This window comes from Vidua chalybeata, chromosome 2 (genome assembly GCF_026979565.1).
Source record: "Vidua chalybeata isolate OUT-0048 chromosome 2, bVidCha1 merged haplotype, whole genome shotgun sequence".
NCBI lineage: Eukaryota > Metazoa > Chordata > Aves > Passeriformes > Viduidae > Vidua > Vidua chalybeata.
In genome coordinates, this window is record NC_071531.1 from 79,202,742 (window position 1) to 79,229,546 (window position 26,805).

The 26,805-nt window shown below is 38.6% G+C and overlaps 1 protein-coding gene across 2 annotated transcripts in view; it reads left to right on the forward strand.

The window, feature by feature from the left end:
• Window positions 1-26,805, forward strand: part of DLG2 (discs large MAGUK scaffold protein 2) — a 984,977-nt gene that overhangs the window by 951,453 nt on the left and 6,719 nt on the right. Inside the window, exons 23-28 of one of the 2 annotated variants that reach the window (XM_053935819.1) lie at window positions 6,344-6,443; window positions 10,194-10,235; window positions 19,695-19,745; window positions 20,500-20,601; window positions 21,491-21,663; window positions 22,363-22,472. In XM_053935819.1, coding sequence (XP_053791794.1) covers window positions 6,344-6,443; window positions 10,194-10,235; window positions 19,695-19,745; window positions 20,500-20,601; window positions 21,491-21,663; window positions 22,363-22,472 — 578 coding nt within the window. The remainder of the gene's footprint in view (window positions 1-6,343; window positions 6,444-10,193; window positions 10,236-19,694; window positions 19,746-20,499; window positions 20,602-21,490; window positions 21,664-22,362; window positions 22,473-26,805) is intronic. The other variant, XM_053935818.1, reaches the window with a different exon arrangement.

Here is a 26,805-nt window from a genome sequence, read left to right on the forward strand (position 1 = left end):
TAAGAAAATACCTTATCATTACTGAGGAATGAAGTTCAAGTGGATAAGGATCCTACAGTGTGCTGTAGGAAAACCTGTGGGTCTGGGTGATCAGACAGTCCCAAATCTTTGCCAAGTGCACACCTTTGATCTCTGTGGCTCTTCTGACATCGTTGTTGCACCAAGAGGACTGGGATAGGTTCACACGCACAAAGATTTTTCAGTGGGATCACAGCTGATGATGTACATCAGCTCCAAGTGGGAAATTCCTTTTCAGGAAAAAATACTGACCAGCATAGAGGAACATTTAGGACAAAATTGCCAAACATCAAATTCACTTTCTGATTCCAATTGGAGACTTGAGGAAGGAGAGGAAGACCTTCACACCGCCCATTTGGCTGCAGTGAGCTTGGCTAGGTCCAAGCCCACGCTGGACCGCAGCACAACTCTGGGTCTGAGATGCTGGGTCTGTCTGTGAGCATCTCATCACAGAAACACAGATGTTAGAGCTGGGAGAAGATTGTTGTTTAGCTCTTCTCCCTTCACCACCCCCTTCTCTCCAAGCACTGCAGTGTTATTCCCCACAGTACTTAAGGTTAGCAGATTTGTTTTAAATGTGAAAAAAATTATCTAGGCTTTTCCACTTCCCTTGGGGCAGATTATTCTACATCCAAATTGATTTCACTGTCAAGCAGCTTTGCCCTTTCTTATTTTCATGCTATCAATTCAAGTGCTGCTCTTTTAACAATTCCTTCCCACTTGTACCTTGGTGTACAACCTGTAGATAAGTGTAAATTACTTTGGCTGTCACGTAAGCAAGATTTCATGTTGGTGTTTCATCTTGCTAACATTGATATAACCATGCAAATTAGCATAGAAAAGTGCTCCCTTCAAACCTTGCACCAAGTTAAATACAGGCTTGCAAAATTGGAAATACTGATTTTATGTGTTTTCTTCAAAGTCTATTAGTCTTTCTTCTCCCCCGGTAGTTTATGTTGGTTATAACTGTTGTTTTCTCAGGAATTAAAATTGAGTTGCTGGCAGACAACAAGCAATCATTCAGTCTTTAAAAAAAAAAAAAAGTATTCAAATTTCATACTTATGAATACTAAGCCATCCTACCCTGGTATGGAGAAGCTAGACAGCATGGAGTTTTTAGTCAGGCTTTTACTTTTTCATTTTGGACTGCCGACACCCAAATCTCCCTACAACTTCATGGGAAAACTAAGCAAGCAGAGTTATTTTCATCTAAGCTTCTTCTCACTCAGTTGGTTCTCACTTATCAAAACAGATTGTGGTACAAAAATTCAATAAGGAATGACTGTAGCCCAGGCTTGAAGTATCTAAGAAAACTGAAGGCTGAACTAAACAGAATAGGGATGTCCTTCCCTTTGCATCTCATACAAAATCATAGGGAAGTTGGCTAGTGCTGTTTTGCAGGTTGTAGCTGTGTGCAGACTGTGAATGAAAGATCAGCTTCTCAGAGAATATACTCTGTGATCCCTGGACAGCCAGGCTTACAGTTGCCACTGACAACTCCTCGGCTTATCTTCTGCATGTCTGCAGGGACACCATGAAGTGCTTTCTGTGTGTGTGAGCCCAGGCCATGGCCAAGTTTGGGGTTACAATCAGGAAAGCAAGAATGGCTCAGTAGCACTGGAATTTAACCTGAGATTTCGAATTCATCATGGCTTGGGATTGCCAGGAGAAAAAGCCCAATATAAAACCAATGAGGTGATATATATGCTTCCAAGTATATGTTACAGTCCAAAAGTTTTCTTTCTGGTGTCTGTGCAATTTTTGGTATGATGGGAGAGATTTAAAATATATAATATAGAGATCTATAAAATTAATATATTTAAATATAGGGATTTAACAGTGTTTGAGTGCCCAATCTGTTATTAAAGTCAGTGTTCAAATGAGTAAATTAATCTCCCTAATACAAAAAGTGCCTGTTAAATATAGAGAAAAGGATTACAGAGACATAATGTTGATAATAAATTGCATAGATTTTTGTAGAAGGGCGAGTACATGAGGGATTTTCATTTAACTTAGGCCAAAATCAGGTATTAAAGAAGAAGAATAAAACCACATTGCAAATGAGAAGTAGTAAAATTAATTTCTCATACACACTGCTAGACCAATCTGAGAACAAAACTGACATAATCATATAACATAAAAACTAGGTTAAAGCATAGCTCAAACCTGCCTAAAATTAGATGGTATATGAAAACTATCTACACCATGTAAAAAAGAATTTCACAGCCAGTGTTCTGGAACAGCTTTCTCTCAGGTGGTCCCTGTACACTGGTTCCCAACTAATGACTGAGGATTAGCATTTGTTGAATGAAATGGTAAAAGAAAACATTCCTGAAGCAGTTGGGAGTTAATTGGCTTTGAGAAAATAGATTTGTTAGAGCATCATAAAAAAATCTTTCCCCAACATATTAAGATCTTCTGCAAAGCCTAGAGAGGACAACCTGTGTCAAGAGCACATCTGCACTAAATAGTAGGGGTTGGATCAGCTACATTATGAAAAAAAAATTGGGAAGAAGCTCAAAATAAACAACAATATAGTTGCCTATTGCAACTATAAAAACTATCAAATACTGGGTTTTGTGATGTTTATCACTACGAAGAAAATTTTGAAATCCGATTGTTTATTTAATGTTACATGAAAATTTCCTTTGAAAACTACTACCCTATTAGCTGATGAGTAACATATATATGGCTGCTGAGCCTAGGAAAAAACATTTAGATTGCAAAACTGATGTCAACACAAAGAAGTACCCAAGCGAGTTCTCGAGAAGCAGAAACACACAGCGGTTTAATGTCTGTCACAACCAGGGAAGGTTGGTATGTTTAACCCAGCCTTACATAACTGGGGACATCTGGGGATACTTGGTCAAGCAACAGTGCACTGTGCACATCACAATTATTTTTCTTGGCTTCTTCAAAAAAGATTCTATGCTTAAGTAGTATCAAACAAGGATTCAGGGCATGACTGAACACTTTCCTCCACTTTTTTTTCTGAGAAGAGACTCTTTTCCATCACAGATCAAGTGCTGTGAATGATGTCACTGTTCTGTTGTCAAACAACTTGAAAATTTCATTTGCCTTTTAGTCTTAGGCACTTTTCTGTTTAAAGTGCCTCCTACTGTCATTGCCTAGGTTAGTGGTGATCTATGTGATGGCAGAGACATATACAAGTAATTTCTTGTACAGGTTTTTCACTGCAACTAAAATTCCTGAGTTATTTGCCATTATAGGTTTTTACATTATCACGGCAAAAAACCTGCAACTTACAAGGAATTCATTTTCAGGCAATTTTTGACTGACTTTCAGAAACTCTGCCTGCATAAATGCTGTTGGATCAGGCTAAGCTTGCTATCACAATTGCAATTCCAGTTGCATGCCTTTTTGTATCAGGTGGAGAGATGGAGGCAAATACCTCTGTCTCATTTGTCCTACATCTATTCCACAGCTTTCCAGAAGGATATGGAGCCTATGGCTCCAGAGTATTTGACAGGTCCAAAGTTCCCCTTGTATTGAAATAAAATTTCTCAAATATACATCTGAGTTTTGGAGTTTAACCTTGCCACAGAGCCTCATACACATGGTCCTTTCTTAAAAAAGAAAATACACACTCAGTGTTGATCTCTACTCTTCCACCTATGGAGCAAAATCTGGAATTAACATGGTGTGTGCAATAGAAATATGGTTTTATTTTGTATGAGTCTCCCTCTTCTTTCTTCGCCAAGCCCCTTGTCTCTCTACATTAGAGATATAAATCATATAAATCATGGAATCTGTAAGAAGCCTTTTTGGGGTTGTCAGCAGGATTTCATATCCTTAATGTGGAGACCATCAGCCTGACTTTAATACCATTTATACTGGATGCAAAACCAAAGTCAAGGCTCTTGTCTTTGATTCCTTGTGAAGAAACATGCACTTAATTTAAGAAAACAAACACTTGGTAAGCTCATTCAGTTAATACTAAGGACTAATTGTTTCTATAAGTCTGCAGAGTAAGACCCACTTTAATGTTTTATAATACTTTACAGTTTCTTTGTTACTTAAAATATAAGCCCTCTGACTACACCATGCTAGGATATATGGTCATTAGCATGAATATATACACTGATTAATTTATAGAAAAATTATCACATGCATAAACATATTTGGCTATGGATATTAATATAACTAGATCAGCTTTGTTTTAGGAAGAAAGCTTTTTACTGGTGTAAATACAGTGACATAGTCACACATGATAGTCATCTGCTGTGAATTGACAGCTTTTGATCATCCAAACTGAAGTGGAACAATATCTTATTAAAGAAGCAACCCAGTACTTGAAACTGCAAAAGGAGAAAAAGTTTATGTAACAGTATAAAATATCTGTCTAATTTGGTGTATACTGTTAGATCATGCATAAGTGTGAAAATAATATATGCTTTTCTGGCGAAAATGTACTTTCTGAAGATTTTGCTCTAGACTGTTGGGGAAAAAAATTGAAACAATATATATAAGTGTTATTTTTCATATATTTTCTGTGAAACACAGCATATTTATTTATTAATTTGATAATGTTCTCTTGAATTCCAAAGTGCTGTAATGAAGTTATTATAATTTTAAAATCCCCTTGCTTTTTGAGGTGTTATTGTTTATATATATATTTTTTTTCCCTTTAAAGCGTGTAATGCCAATAGCATTACTATCTCAAATTCAGATAAATCATGACAAACAACATTTTCACAAACAGAAATGTCAACATGCCACATTCCTTTCTTTGGAAAAGTAAAAGAAATTATCACAGAAAACACATTTTAATTTAATTATATTCATTAGGTCATTAAAGTGATGTAATGTGCATGTCAGTCCTCCTTTCATCCGTAGATTACTTTACTCCTTCATGTGCTTTTTTTTTTTTCTCTGGCTTTCTTTCATACTTGCTTTGTTTTGAATTTGCATGCTGTCTGGATTATTTGTGCATGACCTCCACATTAATTTCACATTGAATGTCTACATACTCTGAGAGATTTTCATGGATCATTTATTCTACATGTGCATTTTTTTCTTTGTTTTCAGTTACTAAACTTTAAATATGCTTGAAATGTAAAAGTGGTATGAAACTTTCGTGACATGAGTATCCAACTGTTTCAACAGATTTTCAGTACCATCTTTCAGAAATACATATTTTAAACCACATTTTATTTCATGATTTCAAAATGTAAGGAAACAAATTGTGTTCTAAGACTCAAAATATATTCCATTGCAGAACTGGAGTCAAATATTGGTTATATTCAATTTGAGCGATGACAAACACATTTGTCCTTTAAATGATTTAAGAAGGTCTCTGCTGTCTTGGAGGTCATCATTTGCTAAGTCCGGTGTCTATGTTCCGTATAAGAGACATTATAGGTCACTGGCTGACTGACAGCACAGATCACTTCAGACACACTGTCTGCAGCTCTGTGTTCCCTCAAGAATGCCAGTTTCTTTGAATTGACTCTATAGGGACCCTATTTCCTTATTTAGCATTTGAAATAAATGTCCCAAGTAGGCATATCCTGTTTTTACACAGGATAGTGCTTTAAGTCCTTGCAACTGGATATGAAGTCAAAGGATTTATCATGTGAGAAACCCCAATTTCTTCTATATTAATTTCTGATTTGAAGAATTACAGGAAAATATGTTATTCAACATGCAATGAAATACTGCTTATCAGCAGAATTCCACTCCTAAATCACATAAAACTTAAAGTATATACAGAGGAACCTAATGCATAAATATACATCTATAAAATAGAACAAAGTTGGGGTTTTTTCATTATGCCCGAAAGAAGCATTGAAACACATGTAAGAAATTGTCAATAAAGAAGCCAAATAAGACATTATTAAATCAAAAGCACCTACCAGTAAAGAATTTTTTATATAAATTGACACAGGGCTGAATCCACACACTACAAATCAAAGACTTCTGCTTTCCACATTACAGCCTATTCTTTTCAGACAGTTAATTAATTCTGTGCACAGTCTGCTGTGATTAAAGATGGATGGCTTGATCTCAAAGCATGCTGAACCATCTGTAGCCCTTCATCCAAACAAGCCAAACACTACAGTTTCCAAGTAAGGAGCTGTACATTGTGACTTCATACCTCTGGAGTCAAACTGATCCAGTCTTCAGGAGCTTTGCCTTCAAATTTCAGACCTCACCACGCCTCTGATTCTTTGCAGACACTTAGTTTGTGCTGATTTGAGTCACTACAGTTCTCTCCACTTTTACAAACTAGTTGTTTTGTCAGCATGAGTGTGACAACAATTAGACGTCCCTGTTTTTGCCCCATGCCTTTTCTCCTTCACAGTCATTCAATGACAAGCGTAAAAAGAACTTCATCTTTTCACGAAAATTCCCATTCTACAAGAGCAAGGAGCAGAGTGAGCAGGAAACAAGTGATCCAGAACGTAAGTAACCTCTTGGAGACGATGTCACATGCAGCAGCACAACAAATGGGTGACACGCATGATACCAGTATCCCACACATCTAGACAAAAATCTGTCATAGGCAGGCAGGAGAGGTATTACTACTGTGACCAATGTATGACTGCAGTTTGGATCCAGCTTCTCCTTCCATCTCTGGAAATACTATTTTCAGAAGAATAAAGCAGTGACCTTAACTTTTGGAAGCGGAAATACAGCTCCTCAAAGTTGTTGTGACACCTGTCATAAATCCAAAATTTTCTCTCAGAAATATTCCCAGATCAGAATTGGCTCAAAATAAGGCAAGCGTGATTTCTTTCACAATACTAAACTAATTCGTTTTTAAAATATCTATTCTAATTTTTTTTTTTTTTTTTTTTTTTTTTTTTTTTTTGCTTTTGGCTTTCACCAAGTTGATTTCCATGGGCGGCAGCTTCAGCTTCACTGGAAGTTTAATAATTAAGGGAAGCAATCATGTTAACAGCTTAAAAAACTAAATTGGTTCTTGGAATGTGTACTACCACAAGCATTTATTGCTTGCTTAAATTATATAGGGAACCAGCATTATTAAAAATATTTGCTAGTTCCAAGCCCAAATATTCACTTTTTTTTCTTAATAATTCTGTCCTAAATTTATTCAGTGAGGATAGTTTCTGGAACTTTATTTATCTGGTTGTTCCTTCTTCCTCACAGCTCCAAAAAGCGCGTTTCACAGTCACTGCCTCTTTCTTTGGCTGAATTTCCATAGAATATAGGTCTAAATTTGTTTCAGAAAGAAAAGGCAGGGATCCAGATTGTTCAATCAACATGGTCAGTCATGGTAGTATCCATTTCAACTCCACTGACTTCTTCCTTCCTCTTCTGCGGCTGTTCTTCCTTTCTCATTGCTCTCTCTGGGGACTTCCGTGCAGGACATCCCCGGATTAGGTGACGACGGTTATGGAACAAAGACTCTGAGTAAGTTCCCAGGAATGGTCACTGTAAACCCTTTTTTGTTTTGTTTTGTTTTGGCTTCTGTTTCTTCTCTGAGGACCCTCCACTCCTAGCATGCACAAGATAGAGTTTTATTTGTTACCCAGCTGTGAATGCATTACAAATGTTTCAATCGTTCTGTTCTGCATGATGGTATTAAATAACATACCGTGTATCAAGCAGACACTTTCACTTCTTTTGTAATAACACCTTTTGTTTCTGACAGTATATTATTGTTCCCATCATGGCAGTTCTGTAGAGTAGCATACCTAGAACGCGTTTTGCTGCCTAGACTGTTCTTTTCAGCAACAACCCCTCCCTCTCCATCTAAAGGAAAAATTAAACATTTTAACATGATCACATCCTGAGGAGATCAATAGAAAATTAGTTTATGCTGTTGCTTCTGCATTTTCAGCTTTTTGCATGGGAGTGTTTGTTACTTTGCTTAATTTTTAGATTAGTATTTGTTATTAATGGAAGAAGTCATTTGCAGGCTAGAGAAGATCATGCATTCTCCAAAGCTAATTTTGGACCAGTTTGCACCATTAGCAACCTATTTTTGTCACAAAACCTTAATCAATTTCTTTTCTGATGCAGCAATCCTGTCTCAAGACTTGGCATTGCAGAGTGTATAACATGTCAGATAATTGCTCAGAAACAATTTTTCTTCCTCAAAATATGAACCTGAAAAACTGAAAAACTGTATAGAATGAAATATTTGCTGCTGACTTCTACATATATAGCTATATTAAATTCTGTACCCAGAGCTAAATAATGTAAACAAAATGCCACTTGCATGCATTTGGCTACTTGTTCTTCAGTTGTTTTTCCTTTTCTTAAGCACCAAGTAATTGGAGCAAAATATGTGTTAATGCTGCATCACCTACTGTTTTGTATGTGTTTTTTAATTGCAGGAATGCACACCCATGCACACAATTTTGGAGATTATTCTGTTTCTGACTGAATTGTTGAAGGAACATTTTAATGGTTTAACTTAATGCCATGCAGTGGCTCACAATTTAAAGATGAAAGCTTTATCTCTTGTACAGGGAAGAATGGTTCTGCAAGACTGGTTTTGTCAGTGATAGACAGCAAATGTCACTGCCACATGAATTTTAACCATTCTGTGATCATTTAAGTGTCATAGCAGATCATTAGTAACATATGCAGATCTTTCCCTGCTAGAGAAAAGTAAAATACTTCAAATCTGATAACCTTCCTGAATTTGTGTCCTTACAAAGAGAATCATCCATAACATCCAACCATTGAAAGTTACCTGAATTCTGCAAATTGATATGGAACAAAGTAGCACCGAGGTATTGTATAGGCTGTAATGCCTGTATAATATTGCACCTAGTGTTAAATTACTGGTACACCTCTAGACATTCCCACTAATCCAAATTTTGTTAATTTTCAACTCAGACATGCTTTGTAATGACAGTTCTTACTATAAAGGTTGTTTGTTATTTTTAAAGAAAGTTGTTCAGGGTCCTGTATAGCACATTATTTTGAGATAACCCTTATTAACTTGCTACAAAATGTCTGAAAGTCATTATGCTGTTTTCTTCAAAATATAAGTTGAATTTTTAAAAGTTTCTTCCTAAACCAAGATCAAGGTTTCCTATTACTGTTTTTATCAGATATCATTCCTTCTCATTTTTGCTGCTCCAGTAGCCCCATCGTTCCCAATCTATGAGCCCTAAGGCATTAGATTGGTACATGGAGGAAAGGCAGCACCTTGCAGAGAATTTTGGCACTGTTCCTGTCTTTCTCATTAACCGAGGGTGCACCTAGATGTACAGCCATTATGCCATTGGCTTCTAAATGTCCTGAAATAGCTGAAAAGTTCCAACTAACAAATGATCTTTCATGTGCAAAGTAATCAAAATTTCTACCAGAAAAACCACTGTTTAATGTGGTCCTGCAGATCTCCTGAAGAACATATAGCATGTTCTTACTGTCCATAAATAGTCTGCTGACTACAGTTTTGGAATTATTTTTAATAATATGGTGATAGAAACAGGACACTTGACTTGAAAAAAACACAAGATTGACCCATCATGTTAGTTCTTACATTCCTGTTCACCCATCCAAACTGGTCTGCTAAAGGTTTTCAAACTCCAGCTCAAATACTGAGGCTAGACAATTTCTGGAAAAATACTTCTTCCTTTTTTTTCCTTAGTTTTTTCATTGGCTTTGTCTTCTTTATTTTTTATTTCCTCTTTTGGACAGGATAGATTAGATACAGTTACAATATTTCATACCAAAATAACTTTCATTTTAATGTGTTAATCACTGTGCACAATCCTTTGGGATAGTGCACAGTGATTAAAGACAGACACAGGCTAGAAGTTTAGCAGGAATATTTTCAATGCATTAATGATGCACATCACTGATAGTGCAGAATATGAGCAGACACTTGGTCAAGAAATTGGTCAAGACATCAAGTGAGATCCAAGTTGACCATGATATACATTGAAATGGAGTTATCAGAGATGTCATTTACTGTCTGTCACAAAAAGACATGGTTTTGCTATGGCACATATCAGTAGCTAATACATACAGTCTTTCTGAAATGCCACAAGAGAGAAAGCTTTCATTCTACCTCTGTAAAATATCTGAGCATTTTCAGGTGATGTCACTGCACAGCTTTGATTTCTGCTCTGCATAACTACCTTTGCATGACTGTGGCAGTTCTTTTAAGTTTCTGCAGCTCTGTGGTGCTTGGTTATGTTCTTTAATTTGCTGTACTGTTCTTGCAGAACATGTTTCTTCTAATGCCAGCGATAGTGAAAGTAGCTACAGTAAGTTACTGCTTTCATTAGAGTCCTTTTATTTTGCATTGCTTGTTTTGTTTCTTTTATTTTGTTTTTCTCCTTGCTACTCTTTTGTTAATGTTAAAAAGATCACTGAAGCAAATGGCTTGGAATTCAAATTTATGACCATGTCTTGAGTACAAAGCTATAAAAGAAAACTGGCAAACTTTATAAGAGAAGGGAGAAAGGTTGTTACTTGTGATGTATTAGGGACATAAAACTAAACCTGGCTTTGGATAGCCTATGCAAGTCAGGATTATTTCATTTAGTGACAAAAGTTCATTTCAGTGAAGGTGGGAGAAGTTTCTTGATGATCTTTAAAGAGTAAAGTTACTGCGCAGCCATAGTCAAATCTGTAAGAGGCATCCTTTTTACAAGGTCACAATTTTTACTTGCATTTCTGCATGCCTGTATTGATGGCTAAGAAACAGTCCCAGAAATTTTATTGAGACCTTAGTTTTGACAGTACAGTTTTCCTAATTCATACTGCAGTCTTAAAAAAAGGTAAGATAGACCTTCACTGCTTAGGCATTGCCACTGAATGTTACTGATACCGTGTTGGTTGGGGATCCCAACCCTGCAATCTGATTTGCTGGGATTTACAGACTCCATGTGATCATATAACCAAAGGCAGATTGTATGTTCTGGGTAACTCTTATTAATGCCTATAAATTTAACAAATATCACTATTTTTTGGATGTTCTGAAAAACAGAAAAAAAACAAGGCATTAAATAATTGACTATAAATGTAATAAAAGATAACTAAAATGGCAGTGTGCTTGCTAGATCACCCAGTTATTTCATTTATTCAAGCCATTTGCTTAACAAATCAAATTTTCCACCAGTCACTCAGCACTTGTGCTAAGCACCCACATACATTCAGGTAATCAATGGTATCATACCTCATGTTTACTACTCCTGATATAACACATAGCAGTTGAACTCTGTTGATAAACACTGGTTTGTTTCAGCAAAACAGCTAACCTTAACCTATTCAGAAATGGTAAATTAGTTTATATTCTCTTGTACTGAAAAGGTTTCCTTGGAAAGCAATTGCCAGAGTCACAAGAAAATGGTAGGCACTCTTGAATTGCCAAGATCCAATTCTGAACTGTTTTATTTTTAATGTGCCCTCTACTTGGGAGGAAAGGCAGACTTTTTTTTTTATTATATTTATATTGAGATATAAGATGCTCTTTCTCCCAACTGACTTTACAACCAGAAATTAATCAAAGGGTTAAATTTTCAAAAGTTTGCACAAGTCAAACCTCATCCAGGCCTGTATATTTCAGGGAGAGCTCAGGGTAAAAGCCCAGAGGAGAATCTAGAGATGAACTGTCCCAAACAGCAACCTTAATAGGAGTGCCCACTTGCAGCCAAATATTTGGGGCATGCTCACAAAAGCCTGTTACCAAATTTGACCATCAGAGAGGCCAGGTAGACAGTCCTTCATTGGCTGTGCAATAGCTTAAACTAAAGTGTGTTTTTTGAGGTGCAAGAAAGGTAATAGAAAAAAATTGGGAAAGTTAGCTGGAACATAGATACATGGAAGAAAAAGTAGTGCTGGAGTGACAGCTGCCCATGGCAGTCACCCTCTTCTAGAGGATCTAGAAGCATCCTGTTGGCTGAATTTTCCCACACATTACTGGTATTTCCAACAACTTCTGCCTGTGGAGAAGATGCTGGCAGGGATTTCTTTTCTGCCCACAAGATAGCTATGCCATTAAGAATCAGAGGAAGCCCATCTTAGATTATGCCAAATGAAAGAGGCTTTAAAATACAGAACCTGGTGCCCAAAGGACCTGATTTCATTTGCTAAGGGTTCATTGGTGTGTGCTAACATGATATTTGAAGGCATGACCTTGACAAATTCGCAGCTGTGGTTCCCAGATGGAAATTATTGTTTCAGATGCCATGGTGGCACCTGAAGTCTAACCTGACTGTGTTCAATTTCCACCTGGCCTTTCCATCAGCATATCTCCTGTGGAAAATTAAAGCCCTCTCGAGTCCAGATGATTAGTCTTTGAATCTTCAGGCAAAGAGATCTGAGAGCTTGTGTGTTGACAGTACATCCCATTGCACAGCTCATCACAGCAAATCTCCCCTAGAAAAATTATGTGTCAGGAGCCAAGAAAAATCAGATGAGAGTGAGAGGCAGGTGGTCAGAGAGTGAATTCAACAAATTGTGAGGGATGGAGATAAAAGAGATGAGGCCTGTCAAAAGAAGTTCTCTTTTCACTACAGTTCTCACTTTGTGGGACTGTTGAGAAAGGATGCTACACTGTAAAAGCTTATCAACATTTCTGATGTGGGAAGACTAATTACCAGACATAGTCCTCAAAGATTTCCTAAAGTATTCCTCACGGCCTCCTGATTTATTTATTCCTAATGAAAGGAAAAAAAAATGAGTGCCCAAGGTAACATTCCTGGCAGAAGAAGTCAGCATGCAGTTACTATTTCTGCTATTCTTGTTTGCCTCTGGGTAGGAATGGAGCTTAGCATCAGCTGCTGCCACAGAACCAAGTCTGTATTAACTGCATTTGGAGCCAGCCACGTTGCAGAGTTGTTTCTCAGTGTGATGTAGGAGGAGACTTTGAGGAAAGTCTGTGTGTTCAAGGTGAGGCAGTGCAAGTTATTTTGCAAGGACACCGTGTCTGTAGACTTGGAAACTCATCTAGCCCTCAATCTATGCACTGGTGACATGGAGCATACTGGTGACATGCAGAGTGCCTTTTTCCTTTTCTCTTTCCCCAGAAAATTAGCAGGAAGAAAAGAGTTGCCTGCCCCACTGCTTTCTGAGCTGTGGCAAGCTGGGGCAGAGTGGCTGGCTGAAAAGCTGCCTGGTGGAAAAGGATCTGAGGGTGCTGGTCAACAGCAGCTGAACATGAGCCAGTGTGTGCTCAGGTGGCCAATAAGGCCAATGCTATCCTGGCCTGGATCAGCAATGGTGTGGCCACCAGGACCAGGGCAGTGACTGTCCCCCTGCACTCAGCACTGGTGAGGCCTCACCTCAAATCCTGTGTTCAGTTCTGGGCCCCTCACTGCAAGAAAGACATTGAGGGGCTGGAGCGTGTCCAGAGAAGGGCAACAGAGCTGGGGAAGGGTCTGGAGCACAACACTGATGAGGAACAGATGAAAAGAGGTTGTAGTGAGGTGGAGTTAGTCTCTTCTCCCAGGTAACAAGCAACAGGAAGAAGAAATGGCCTCGAGTTGCACCAAGGAATATTTAGATTAGATAGCAGACAAAATTTCTCCACTGAAAATGTTATCAGGCATTGGAGCAGGCTGTCCATGGACGTGGTTAATTCACCATTAAAAGACATGCTCAAGGACATGGTTTAGTGTGACTTGCCAGAGTTGGACTTATTTTGTCCAACCTAAATGGTTCTATCCTTCTATGATTCTATGAAATTATCAATTCTTGGCCAAAGAACAAAGAAAATGTGTGTGGGTAAGAAATGACTGGCAAATGCAGGGTGTTCTCCTGCAGACCTTCAGACCTTCCCTATTAAAACAAGGCCAGTTGGAGTCCAGAGTGAGGTGTTCTGGATTTTTTCTAGTGGGTCTCTGGCAATTGTTTTAACATATTCCTCTAACTTTTGCTTCTCATGATGACCATTTAGTGAAGACTAGCTAGTGTTAAAACCTGTACTACTTGATCATTCCTAGAACCATTCCAAACCAGCAATGTTGAAGGATTCTGAGAAATGTCTAGGCTGTGACCTGGACAATGAGGAATCAGGGGGTTACAAATCAATTGGCTTTTTCTAGGAGATATTCTGATGTGTTCACTATTTTTTAGGAAAATACATTGCTTTAAAATTTTGCTGTATTAGTATTGCTTAGAGTATTTAGCTGAACTATTGCTTATATCTCCAGGGTTAAAAAAACAGAAACCAGATATTTTTTTATTTCAAAAATATAATTGAAAGTTCTCCAATGTGGTCTGAAGAGAAAATTCTTTGACCACTTCTAAGCAAAAAGTTGCAAAAAGTAAACCAGATTTATGGTAAGTAAAGTAAACCAGTGTTTATGCCAGTGCCATTAACACTTGGATTGTTATAAAAAATAGGGCTGGAGCCAACAGTGGGATATTCTTTCTCCCAGCAGATAACCTTCAGCTCCATTAATTTCAGGGCAAACCACAGACACATTGGAGAGTAGAATCTAACCCTTTATAAATAATAGTATTTTGGGGCCAAGAACAAATGCTGGCTTGATCTTGAAAGGGATGAGTTGCTACACAGCTGCTGCTGAATCATACAGCCTCGCTCTTATGAAGTCTATGTTAGTTTATTTGTTCCTGTTCTCAGCAGTAAAGCCAAGTATGTTGAGTGGTGTATAAAGTCCTGGTCTAGCAGAAAGTTGTTCTTTTTATTATAAGGACACATACAGCCAATTTTGACTTATCCCTGGACCAGTTAATCAAACCATGATTCAAAGTTTATTTTGAGCTCTGTAACTTAAAATGTTTTGATTTCTTTTTCAAATCAAGCTTGTAAGGACAGATTTTTTACCACGGACTCATCAGTTTTTATTTTGTGAGACATGATTTTCATAATGGGCATGAATTTCAAGTCTCTCTGCATATGTGTTGTAACACTCTTACACTTAGTTCAGTAAAGGTTTTTACAGCTGTCATCAAAATTACATACACATTGTCGCATCTGTTCAGTCTAATTGCATAACTGGTTGTGATTGCACCACTTACCTAGAGATGCAATACATAACTAAAAGTTAAAAATAAGGAAAAGTGGTAGGAAAAAAAACTTTTACCTTCTGTCAGCAAATCAGCAAGTCACTCTTCTAATGAGATTTGAAGATTCATAACAAGGTTAAAGGAGTCTTGATTATTACAATAGGTTATTGATTAATAAGGACACTTGCATTGGCTCCCAGAATTACTGTATTATTCAGGCATACTCAAACTGGCACAAGTATTGAGGTCTCATTTTATACCCACACAGCTGTATTGATCTTTGCCCATAGACAACTTCTGAGTCTTAAGTTCATGCTCAGACTACTGATGATCATTTTACGTATTGGATTTCCAGCTTTTCATAGCTATCAATAAATTTCCAAAAATCATGTGTTCACATAAATAGGGCCCCAGCAAAGGGATTTTGAACCAAATAGAGGGAGAGATATTGTCAAGTGCAGCCTGTGCAAAAGAAAAAACCAAGAAATTGATTTCACCAAGATCTTGCAAATACAACTCAGGTAATTCATACATTATCCCAAAACCTAAATCGATGGTGGCAGTAAAATAAGCCTTCTTTGAGTTTAAATCCAGGTAAACAACAAAATTCAGACAAGAGCTTGAAAATTAAATTATTTGGCTCATCTATAAGAATTTAACATGTGTATTGATGGCAACCACCACCAGTAGTCCAACTATTTTAATGAACCCAAAAATTTTCTTTGATTTTTTTAAAACCATAAATAACTTCTAGCTGTCTTCATTAGGGCTACTTTTTTTTTTTAATTCATCCAGTTATATGTCTTTTCAGACTTTTTCATTCACAGGCATTAATAGGATGCCAAAATCTATAGATTTCCACGCATAGGTTGCTGGATTAGGGAGGGTGTTTACATGGAGGCTGCCCCATGGCAGGTCACACAGCTCTTCCACCCTATTACCTACACGATGGGTGCAAGTACACCAGACCTGTAGAAGCCCTGGATGCTCTGGCAAGGCAGTAGGAAATGGGGCCTTTTTATGGGTTACATGAAAAAATGCCTGATATCTTTCAAGTCTGCAATGAAACTGGGTTTGAGCCTTTCACAGGTTCTCTGCCATCTAATCAGAAAGGAAAAACAGAGGCATCACACTAAGTCCATTTCAGAGCTACCCATTGGAAACCCTATAAAATTCCTTAAAAATATTAAATTAATACTCCTTATTAAATTTATCTGGCAGCATAGGACCTCACTGCCCAGTTTATAGAGGTTATGAGTTATAACAAACTCCAGGTTATTCTTCTATTCCCAAGCATGAGAAAACACCGACAGCAAACCAAGAGCAAAGGGAAGCAGGGAGTGGTCCAGAGAAAGTGAAAGTTCTCTAATAATTTTACCCCTAAGTGTGTTACATTTAGGAAACTTTCCCTTTTTTTTGTCTTCCATTCCCTTATTTTATTTATTTTCTTCTCTTTTTGACTTAATGGGATTTTACTAAAGAACAGTGGAAGATACCAAAATCCTACAGAAAGGTCTTTTTCTTTTTTCTCTTCTTGTTTTATCTGTTAAATGTCACGAAGATTTTCCAGATCAATACAGCTAACCTGTGCTAATTAAGCTGTTAATGTGAGTGTTAAATGAGGCTTAGGCAAATGATAAGAGCCTGTGTCCTGATGGATTTCACACTGTGTCTTCCACCTCAAAGCCATCACAAGGTTAGAGCAATCTGATTATTGATTGACTCTAGAGCTCTTCATTACACTTAATACTTTATGGACTACCTGCAGTACTGACCAAGTGGAGATCATTAAAGAGTACCATCTAGTATAGTTAACATGCAAAACAGCCTCTGAGGACCTACAGGATTTTGTCTGGACAGTACATGGCAGAACTTAATTCACTTAGAAATTTAAGCTTTCCTTTTCCAGAAAAGAAAAACAGTGGAAATGGTGCAGCTTTTCCCCAGTCACACTCCCATGTTGAGTCTGGAACTGAGGGCTGCAGATCCTTACCTCAGGAAGATGTCTGTCTTTAAGTTTTTATCACAGTCAGCCTCAAAGTTTCTCCATATTTACTGCAACACTTTCCAATGGCTTAAACTTCAGCACAATTTTAGTGGAATGGAGAATTTTTCCTTGCCTTCAACCTGGCTACAAGACATCTGTAAAACAGTCTCATTTTTCTCCCTAGCCCATACCCTACAGAGAGTGTGGATGTACCAAAAGCTTTAGCATAGGGACATGTCTGCCAGAGATGGGACAAAAAAGAAAGTAAAATCTGCTGGCTTATCAGTACTGGGTATAAATCTGTGCCAAAGCCAAGTATTAGTCCACAGAAAGGGAAAAAAAAAAAAAAAAGAACAATATTTTTAGAATTTTGTCTATTTGCCTCCAATTGCTATTGACACTGTCACTCCCATGAGATTCTGCTGTTTAACTGCAGATGTCTGCATCTGACTTTGCTGTTTAAATGCTGTTCAGGGACAATGGAGATAATTCACCCTTCTGACTTTTTCTCTCCTCACAAAGTAGTCATGTAAAATAAGTCAGATGACTCATGTCTTAGAATAAGCACTTACCTATTTGTAGGCAGCCATTGCCTCCAAAAGGTATCTAGGGACTAGCTTGACATAAGCATTCAAGCCTCAGGTTTCTGAAATTAGTGAAATGAAACTCCTGCTGTGGATCTGTTTGCTATTGAAACAAATATCAAGTTTAAGATGGTACTGATACAAGCAGGCTCCCCTCCATTTGGCTGGTATGCGACAGCTTCATCACCCACCCTAAGACTGACTTTCTCAGGCTGCTGAAAAAATATAGCCTTGGCTCCTGTGGAGTAGAGGACAGACAATGCAGGAGCATCCTAGTCCACCCTATAGTGGATTTTTTTCATCTCCAGAGAAATGAGGCTTCCCGAGTTCTACATCACCTCTAAGATTTACTGAGAACCTTAAGGGAAACAAATACATGTGATGCATAAAACCTAAGGTAACAATAATTCTAGATTTCCAACTTTGCAAAAAAACGAAGAAAAGTGATTACAATATCAAACATTTCCAAACAGAAAAGAAAATCCTTTGTCCACACTCCTCATATGTTATGTGGCCTTATCCTAAAATACTTTCTAATCTCTTCCTTTTATTAAAAATTATGTTCTCTCCTTTGCTGCTTCAGCACCAGTGCTAGGCAGGAGTTAGTCCTGTCAGTTCTCCCTCTCTCCTAACACATCAGTACCATTTTTTATTTGCTGTTTCTGTCATTGTCAATAATTACATTACTTTTACTTGAAGACCTCTCTTACACATTTGTCACTGCTGCCTAGATACTGTATCACACACAAAAAAATCCACAAACATAGCAGATTCATGGGGTGGGAGTCAGCTTAAGATTTAGCCACAAAAAATTTTGTACCTTCTTGGGAGCTAAGCATTGCATCCAACACAAAGTTTGTTAATACAGTCAGTGGAGCTTCAAGGGCAACTCAGACAGCAGGCAGGCTATTTCTGGGTGAGGTGTACCCACCTCTAAATCCTACATGTATTTCCATCAGGCAAAGCAGCACTCTTCCCTTGTATATGCACACTTTGGTTTGGCAGGAGCCCACCAGAATAATATAACACAGGCTCACGTGCATGCAAGCATATGAAATGAAGGCAACCTTGTCTATTTTATAAAGCACTGGTATGCTTTATGATACTCTTTCTTCTCTAGTATCCCAATTAGTTGCAGAATCCCATCTGTTGATCTTCTCAGAGACAAACCCTGAACTGAGCAAAAATAAAGTAATCATTTTAAACTTTGCTAATTTGTATTTAGAACCTGCCAGAGCTCTCATGTGGTACCAAGTATGTGACAGTAACCCAGAAAGAGAAATGAGCAGGAATTATTCATGCTTTTGGTGAAGAATCCTCCTCCCTCTCCTCTTTCACTCTCTTGGATGGGAGAACAGCGGTGCATCCGGACTGCACACCTGCACCCAAGTCATGGTCCACTTAGTGCCACTTGTTTCTCATGGCAAATTTCTCTGCTTTAGTCCCCTAAATACCACCATGAGGAAACAGCACTGTCCTAAAAGGGCATAGGGAGGACAAATGTATACAATACAATGCTGTGAGAGCTTTGCTGAAGATATTAAAAACCTGCCTAGATATGATCCTGTACAACCTGTTCTAGGTGCTTTAGTGGGGTGGATTGGACTAGATAATCTCCAGAAGTTGAAAGTCCCTTTTAGCCCCAAACATTCTGTGAGTCTGTGATTTGTGTTCAGGGAAAGGATAAGAATCAGAAAATAGCTCACAGCTAGATGTTAGGCTGTGAATACACTAGACTATGGAAGCTATGCACCGAAGGACAATCAACCAAAATATATATCTATTCTGTACATAAAAATTGTTCTGTCTAGGTAGCCTGTTGATTTACTCTGCAGCAACATGTTAGGGCCTTAACAATAGGAAAAGCATTCCATCTTAAATTGCTGCACTATCCTTATAAACAGCCTTGTATCAAATCACAAATAATGGTATGTTGCCCATCAATAAAAAAGTCCAACTTCAGTAAATAGAATTGAAACACATGGAAGGGGAGGGGAGGGAAGAAAAAAACTGTGTCCATACCTGGAAGTTATAATGACTTGGAATGGTTCAGGTGAGAGGCTTATCAAGACAGAAGTGTTGAACCTCGTCTGTCTCTATGTGAAGCATTTTATCAAACTTAAGTACCTGACATGTTACTCACCAGCTTCAATCTCTTCTCCTTCTTCTCTCATCAGGAGGCCAAGAGGACTGCATCCTTTCTTATGAACCTGTCACAAGACAGGAAAGTAAGTTTCATCTTACTTTCTATCACTCTTCCTTATGTTTTTCATTTCAGAATTTGGGAGCCAGCAGAGTGGTAAGCCTTGCTCTGCCAGTCCCAGATTCACTGTGGCTTCATTTTCTTGGACACTCAGTATATTTTCACATGAAAAAAACCCTGATGTTATGGTATTCCTTTAAAGCCACCACTTTTTAACATTCCCAGGACTCTTCTCCCCAGTACGTTCTCATGGACTTCACATAAAATTAATCAGTCTACAAAATATTGATGTAGATTTTCTAGATTTACTGCAATATTGTCACATGGAAAGCATTTACTATTTTGCTTCTCCTGTGATATATGCCACTGTCCAGGGCAGACAAACATATGGAAAGGCAATTTAAAATGGGAGCACATCCATCTGGTTTAATGGAGGATGCACTCATATAACTTGAGATGAAACGAAGACTATAATAGCCTTTCTATACCTCATGGAAGAGTCCATCTGCAAGCATTTGGGAATGGCCTTGTTGAGTGATAGCAAATATATCTTTGCTTCTACATAGTCATTTGACTTGTGCATGGACCATCACAGAGCTCTGCAGTGGTACTCGTTCAATTCCTCCTTTTTCATGTCAATAAATAAAATATTCATCAATAAAATGTGCACCTAAATTTTCACTTCATACATAAAGACGACAACTCTGGTTAGTGATATTTGGGTGCATTTATTTATTATTGTGGTAAGACCATCAAAATGTGATCCTTTTGTTTTTCAGTTAATTACACCAGGCCGGTTATTATTCTGGGTCCTATGAAAGATCGGATCAATGATGATTTGATATCTGAGTTCCCTGATAAGTTTGGATCATGTGTACCACGTAAGTATGATTCTATTCCAAGTTCTGCAGCTGAGTGAATGGTACCCCTTGGTGCCACACATTAAGTAAATTTCTACAAAACCAGCATCCATAATTATGCACAGTTGTGTTTCTCAAAAGTCATTTTTTCATCAGACAGAAAAGGTGAAAAGAATGAATAAATTTAAAAAAAAAATTAAAATGTTGTGAACATCTGGGAAAAAAATTCTGAAAAATTTGAAATTCTAGTAAAATGTAAAAGTTTGAACTCAATTGCACTGCATCCACCAATAAATATACAGAATAATCTGTGATTTGTGTGAGATATGGACTGTTGAATCAGAAAGCAACGTTAGACCCTGAATTAAACAGAATATTTATATCTTGGACAATTAGAGCTTGCTGTTTATTTGAAGGCCTAATTGCAGTCGTACTTCATTGTAAATGGTTGTCTCTGGCAATACACTAACTTAAAACTACTAGAGATGAGAACAGAATCAGGCTTATAAATAAGGCTAAATTGAGTTGATGAGATCACAATTAATTTTATCACCATAATAACATTAAATTTAAAATATGAAATGCATTTTATATTTGAGGTTTGTGTGTGGTTCTGCTGAAAAAAGTGGAATTCTGGTAAACCCTAATTTTATTTTAGCCTGTATTGATTGGAGGTAAACATCAGAAGGTATTACTACAAAAAGACAGCTTTATTGGCTTAGCTCCATTAAAAACAATATGGAGTATGGAGTATTAAAAGCAATATGTAGTAGCCAGACATCTGCTCTCAGATGTGAAGTGCCCCCACTTAGAGCAGACCCAGCATTGCCCACTGGGCAAACCATGGCTGCATTTTTCACACTAAATGTTTTTGCAGACTTGTACATCTTTTGTCTTTTGTTTCATGCAGATACCACACGGCCAAAGCGTGACTATGAAGTGGATGGGAGAGATTATCATTTTGTCATTTCAAGAGATCAAATGGAAAAAGATATCCAAGAGCACAAATTTATAGAAGCTGGGCAGTACAATGATAATTTGTATGGCACTAGTGTCCAGTCTGTGAGATTTGTGGCAGAAAGGGTAGGTAGTTTTATTGCCGGTGCAACATGATCTGCTTTGTTTTCACATTGTGTCTCAGACATGATTCTCTGCCAAAAATATAAAATAGCTGCAAAACGGCATCCTAATATTTATAGGCTTTATAATGTCTCCACAAGTGGAGTCTGTGACTTTGAATGACATCATCCTTGGCACTGTCTGTAGTTGGATGTAGTGCCATGGATTCAGGGTTCTAACACAGTGCCTCAAGAACTCCTCAAAACAGCCTCTACTCTTCCCTCTGTAAGACAGGTAGATAAACTAAATCACCTTCACAAAGGCAAAAGAACAAACCACAGAAAGATTAAATTATTTGCCTTAGGTGACACAGGGTGTCTTTGACGTAAACAAGAATTGAATTAGTCACTTAGAATGTGGACATCCTATTGCTTTTATGAACTGATTTTCCTCATCTCAAGAAAATCCTCCTGCCCCTGCAAATTTCATCCCATTAAAAAATAAATCCTAAGTTTGTTACTGTATCACAGTGTATATTTATACTGGCACCAAAGCAAAGGAAAGAACGCAGCATAGTGGAGCACATACCCTGGGCTACCCCTTCCCTGGTGTGCCAGTAATGGCCCCGTTCCAGGGCACTGTGTCGCAGATTTGCTTCCTATCTTTTGGCTGATCTGCAGCAAAATCTGCAAAAATAAACACATGCTCATCTGTTTTCAACAGGGCAAGCACTGTATACTTGATGTGTCAGGAAATGCTATCAAACGACTACAAGTTGCACAACTCTATCCCATTGCTATCTTCATTAAGCCCAAATCATGGGAGCCTCTGATGTGAGTATAAACTTCTTCAAGCATTTTATTATTTTCAGGTACAGCCTCAAGTGGCACCACACAGGTCTAGATTTGAGTCTACGTTTGGTTTGTTCTTTAAAATTAGTAATAATGAGATGAAGTAGGAAGAGTGCCCTCAGAACCTGTCATCCACTGTATCCAGGTATCTCAAGGAACAAGCCATAGCTTTGAACCTTTCAAAGACTGGCACACATGGGATTATGTCCTGGACCACAAAGGACCCCCTGCCAGTGGTTGCTGTACTTGCTCCAACCTGTGCAACAAGTTCACCAGGGACTCACTCACACAGCTTGGCTTGTCCCATGCATCCTCAGGTGCTCTTGGGGTTTACAGCCTGGCCAAGGGCACGAACCAGGGGCTAAACCTGTGTCAGACTTGAGGCATGTTCCTCTTCACCAGCCCTTCACTTACCTGCAGGTCTATAAGAGGATAGGCAAGGAGTCGTGGGACTGGAGAAGGGCAAACATAACACTTACAAGAATGAAAGAGAAGGCACCAGCTCTGTGCTGCCAAGGCTGTCCGAGGTGGCACCTACTTTGGGGGATAAGATCAAAACTCAATGTAAGATCAGTAAGATGAAATTCAGCACAGACAAAGGAGAGACAATGAAAGACACGAGTACAAGCAGGGAATAATTTAGCTATAGCACTGCAGAAAAACATCTCTCATTTGGGGTGGATCACACAGGAATATGAATGGATGGATAATGTGGTTGCAAAAAAGGAATTTGCCACTGTGGGCTGTAGTCATATCAGTGTTGTGTAAGGACACAATAGACTGCTATTTTGTTTCACGGGGCCTCAGCTGGAGTGCTGGCCTGATTCTGGGTTCCACCCTCCTGGTGGAAGAAGAGCAGGGATTACCTAGCGTCACAGAGAGAAGGCTGAGGTGGAAATATGGAATTGATATTAAAACTCAGCATAAAATACATGGTTATCAAGTTGTTTTCCATGTACACTTACAGTTATGCAAGAACTATCAGCTTAATTTGCTGTGATAGGGGTGAAATTTTGAACTCTGTGCCAGTTCTGTTCAATATTTTTACTGATGACATGGATGAGGGTATTGAGTGTTTCATTAGTGATTTTGCAGACTACACTAAGCTAGGAGTGTGTGTCAATCTGCTGGAAGGTAGGAGGGCTCTGCAGAGAGACCTGGAATGGTTGGATGAATGGGCGAAGTCCAAAAAGATGAAGTTTAATAAATCCAAGTGCCGAGTCCTGCATTTTGGCCACAATAACCCCCTGGAGCGTTATAGGCTGGGGACGGTGTGGCTGGACAGTGCCCAGGCAGAAAGGGACCTGGGGGTACTGGTCGACAGCAGGCTGGACATGAACCAGCAGTGTGCCCTGGTGGCCAAGAAGGCCAAGGGCATCCTGGCCTGTATCAGGAATGGTGTAGCCAGCAGGAGCAGGGAGGTAATTCTCCCCCTGTACTCAGCACTGGTGAGGCCACACCTTGAGTGCTGTGTCCAGTTCTGGCCCCTCAGTTTGGGAAGGACATTGAGACGCTTGAGCACATCCAGAGGAGGGATACAAGGTTGGTGAGGGAACACAAGCCCTTGAGGAACCACTGAGGCAGCTGGGTGTGTTCAGCCTGGAAAAAAAGGTGACTCAGAGGTGACCTTATCACTCTCTGCAACTCCCCGAAAGGTGGTTGTAGCCAGGTGGGGGTTGGTCTCTTTCACCAGGCAGCAACTGACAGAACCAGAGGACACAGTCTCAAGCTGCACCAAGGGAAATGTAGGTTGGATATTCGGAAAAAGTTTTTTATGGAAAGAGTGACCAAGTACTGGAACTGTCTGCTGGGGAGGTGGTGGAATCACAATCCCTGGATGTGATTAAAAAAGGTCTGGATGTGGCACTTGGTGCCATGGTTTAGTTGAGGTGTTAGGGCATGGGTTGGACTTGATGATCTTGAAGGTCTCTTCCAGCCTAGTGATTCTGTGATTCTGTGATTCCCATTCCCCTGGGCTCTGCAAATGCAAAGTAGTGCCATAGGTTTGTGTTTGACAGCTAAAACGTTGGCACTCCCCCTCCTGTGACAGATGTGTGTCTGGTGATGGTAACAGTGTGCCTGCAGCCACTGGTCACGGAGCTGGAGAATTCCAACATGACCCATCCCCGGAATATGCATTCTTCTTGGCCCTGCCTTTGGCAATGACCTTATTGTATGTCCAGCCATATTACAAGGAATGATGCACAATATCTGATACTTGCACAGCACCATCCTGACTTCCTGATTTTTCTTCCAGCCCTACAATTCAATAATATTCTGATTTTGTTGCTGTATAGAAGGGGAAGGGTAGTCTGATAGCCTGCCTTCTGCACTGATTGTTTTAACAGAGATCTTAACATACAGTTTTCCCATTCATAAAACATTTCCATTATTTGTTTAATGCTGGCATTGCCTCTGGAGTGATTAAAAAAAACCAAAGTTAATAAAAGTGGCCCTTACTCTGGAAAATACATCAGGCAGAACCAGAAAAGTGGCAATAAAATAAAGGCTTTGTTGATTTGATGTTAGAATAGCAAATCCTTGAATAGACTGAATGGTGTTATAAAATATTATGACAATCATTCTGTTGTTGAACCAAAGCAATGCTAATACTTCACAAGTGGGCTGTTCAAGAGATGCCTGGACTTGGCACTCAGTGCTATGATCTAGTTAACAAGGTGGTGATCAGTCAAAGGTTGGACTTGATGATCTTGGAGGTGTTTTTCAACTTAATTCTGTGTTTCAGTCATTTTTAGGTATGTGAGTACTGCAACACAAAAAATTATAGGCTTATCTGTCATAACTATTACTCTTGTTCATACAAATGAGTTGAAAGCTACTTCAATAGCAAAGTCAAAACACAAAAGACAAAAAAATTTCTAATCACAAGATGCAGAGAAACAAAGACAAAAGAATTATTTTTCATCAAAATTAGCACATAAAGTTGTAGTGTCTCATTTATGCATATGCTCATTTGCAGCCATCTGAAGTGGAGGTAAGAAGAGTGAAGGGAGCATAAATCAAATTTGCATCTGCACTTGAAAGAACACATGGCCATTGCTGTAAACAAACTGCTCTATCACCCCTTCCTCCCTCCCTTCCTCCCTCCCTCCATCACTTCCTCTCTTCCCATTCCTACATGACTCCACCTGGTTTACTCCCAGAGCCATGGTTGTTCATACCCTTCAATCAGCCTCTCTCTCTAGAGGAATGAGGACAGTGGTAAGATCATGGGGATGAGAAATGGAAGTAAGAAAGAACCTGCCTGGGTGATCTCTTTGCTGGGAGAGGACGAAGGCCCTGGAAAATATGCATTATATTTTGAATTCACCAGCTGTGCAAGTCCCCAGCAAAGAAATAAGAAATAGAACGGCCTGCAGTAAGACAGCATTTTAATTTCATCATGAAAAATGGACATCATGGTCCTCCCCTTCTCCATCCTTTCTTCTAAGGGCTCAGAATGGGCAGATTCGGGAATACAAATAGCACGGTTTTATACCCCAGGCAAATCTACAACCTGAAAGTGTAATGCAAATTTCTACCTGTTTCAAAGTACTTCCTATTTTAAACACTTGTTTATATTTGTATTATCTTCTCTGCTGTCCAAAGATCTTGAGAAAGACTTCTCAAAAATTTACCAGAAACAGATCTGAAAAGATGATGTTAGCATTGCAGTATTGGTTAAGTGCCCATAAGATGAAAGTGTTAAGTTTGCCTAAGAATTTGCAGTGGCGTGTCACACTACAAGACAGAGTTTTAGTTCAGTCACCTCAAGCAGGAGTAGCTGATGTGAAGTCCACCTGATTAGATAGCAATCTTTCCAATAAATAGAATTAGTATTATTACAAATTTAGTAGAACACACGGATTATAGTAAACCTTTTTATATAATCTACAAATAACTGACATAAATTTTAAAATAAATCTTTCTTATCCTTCATTTTATAAACCTGCTTTCTCCATGGCATTAGTACTTGCAAAGAGATTTTTCTAAGCATTGTTCGCAGCTATACGGTTACTTATATAGGTAGGCAGCTTTAAGCCATTTCTGGAAACTCCTTTTTGCATCCCAGACATCTTCCAGGATGTTTTTCAGAAGTCAAGTAGGTGTTAGCTGTAGCACATTCATACTGTTGTGCACTTCATAGAGCATTTTTTTTTACACTATCATGTCCATAATTTCCTACATGCATCACCCATGGCATACTGTATACAGTCCATTACCACATAATCATATGATTCAGTGCAAGGCATAAATCAGATTTATGCTCTCCTAGTTGCCTCAGAAAATTTCTGTCATGTTTTAAGAAAAAAAT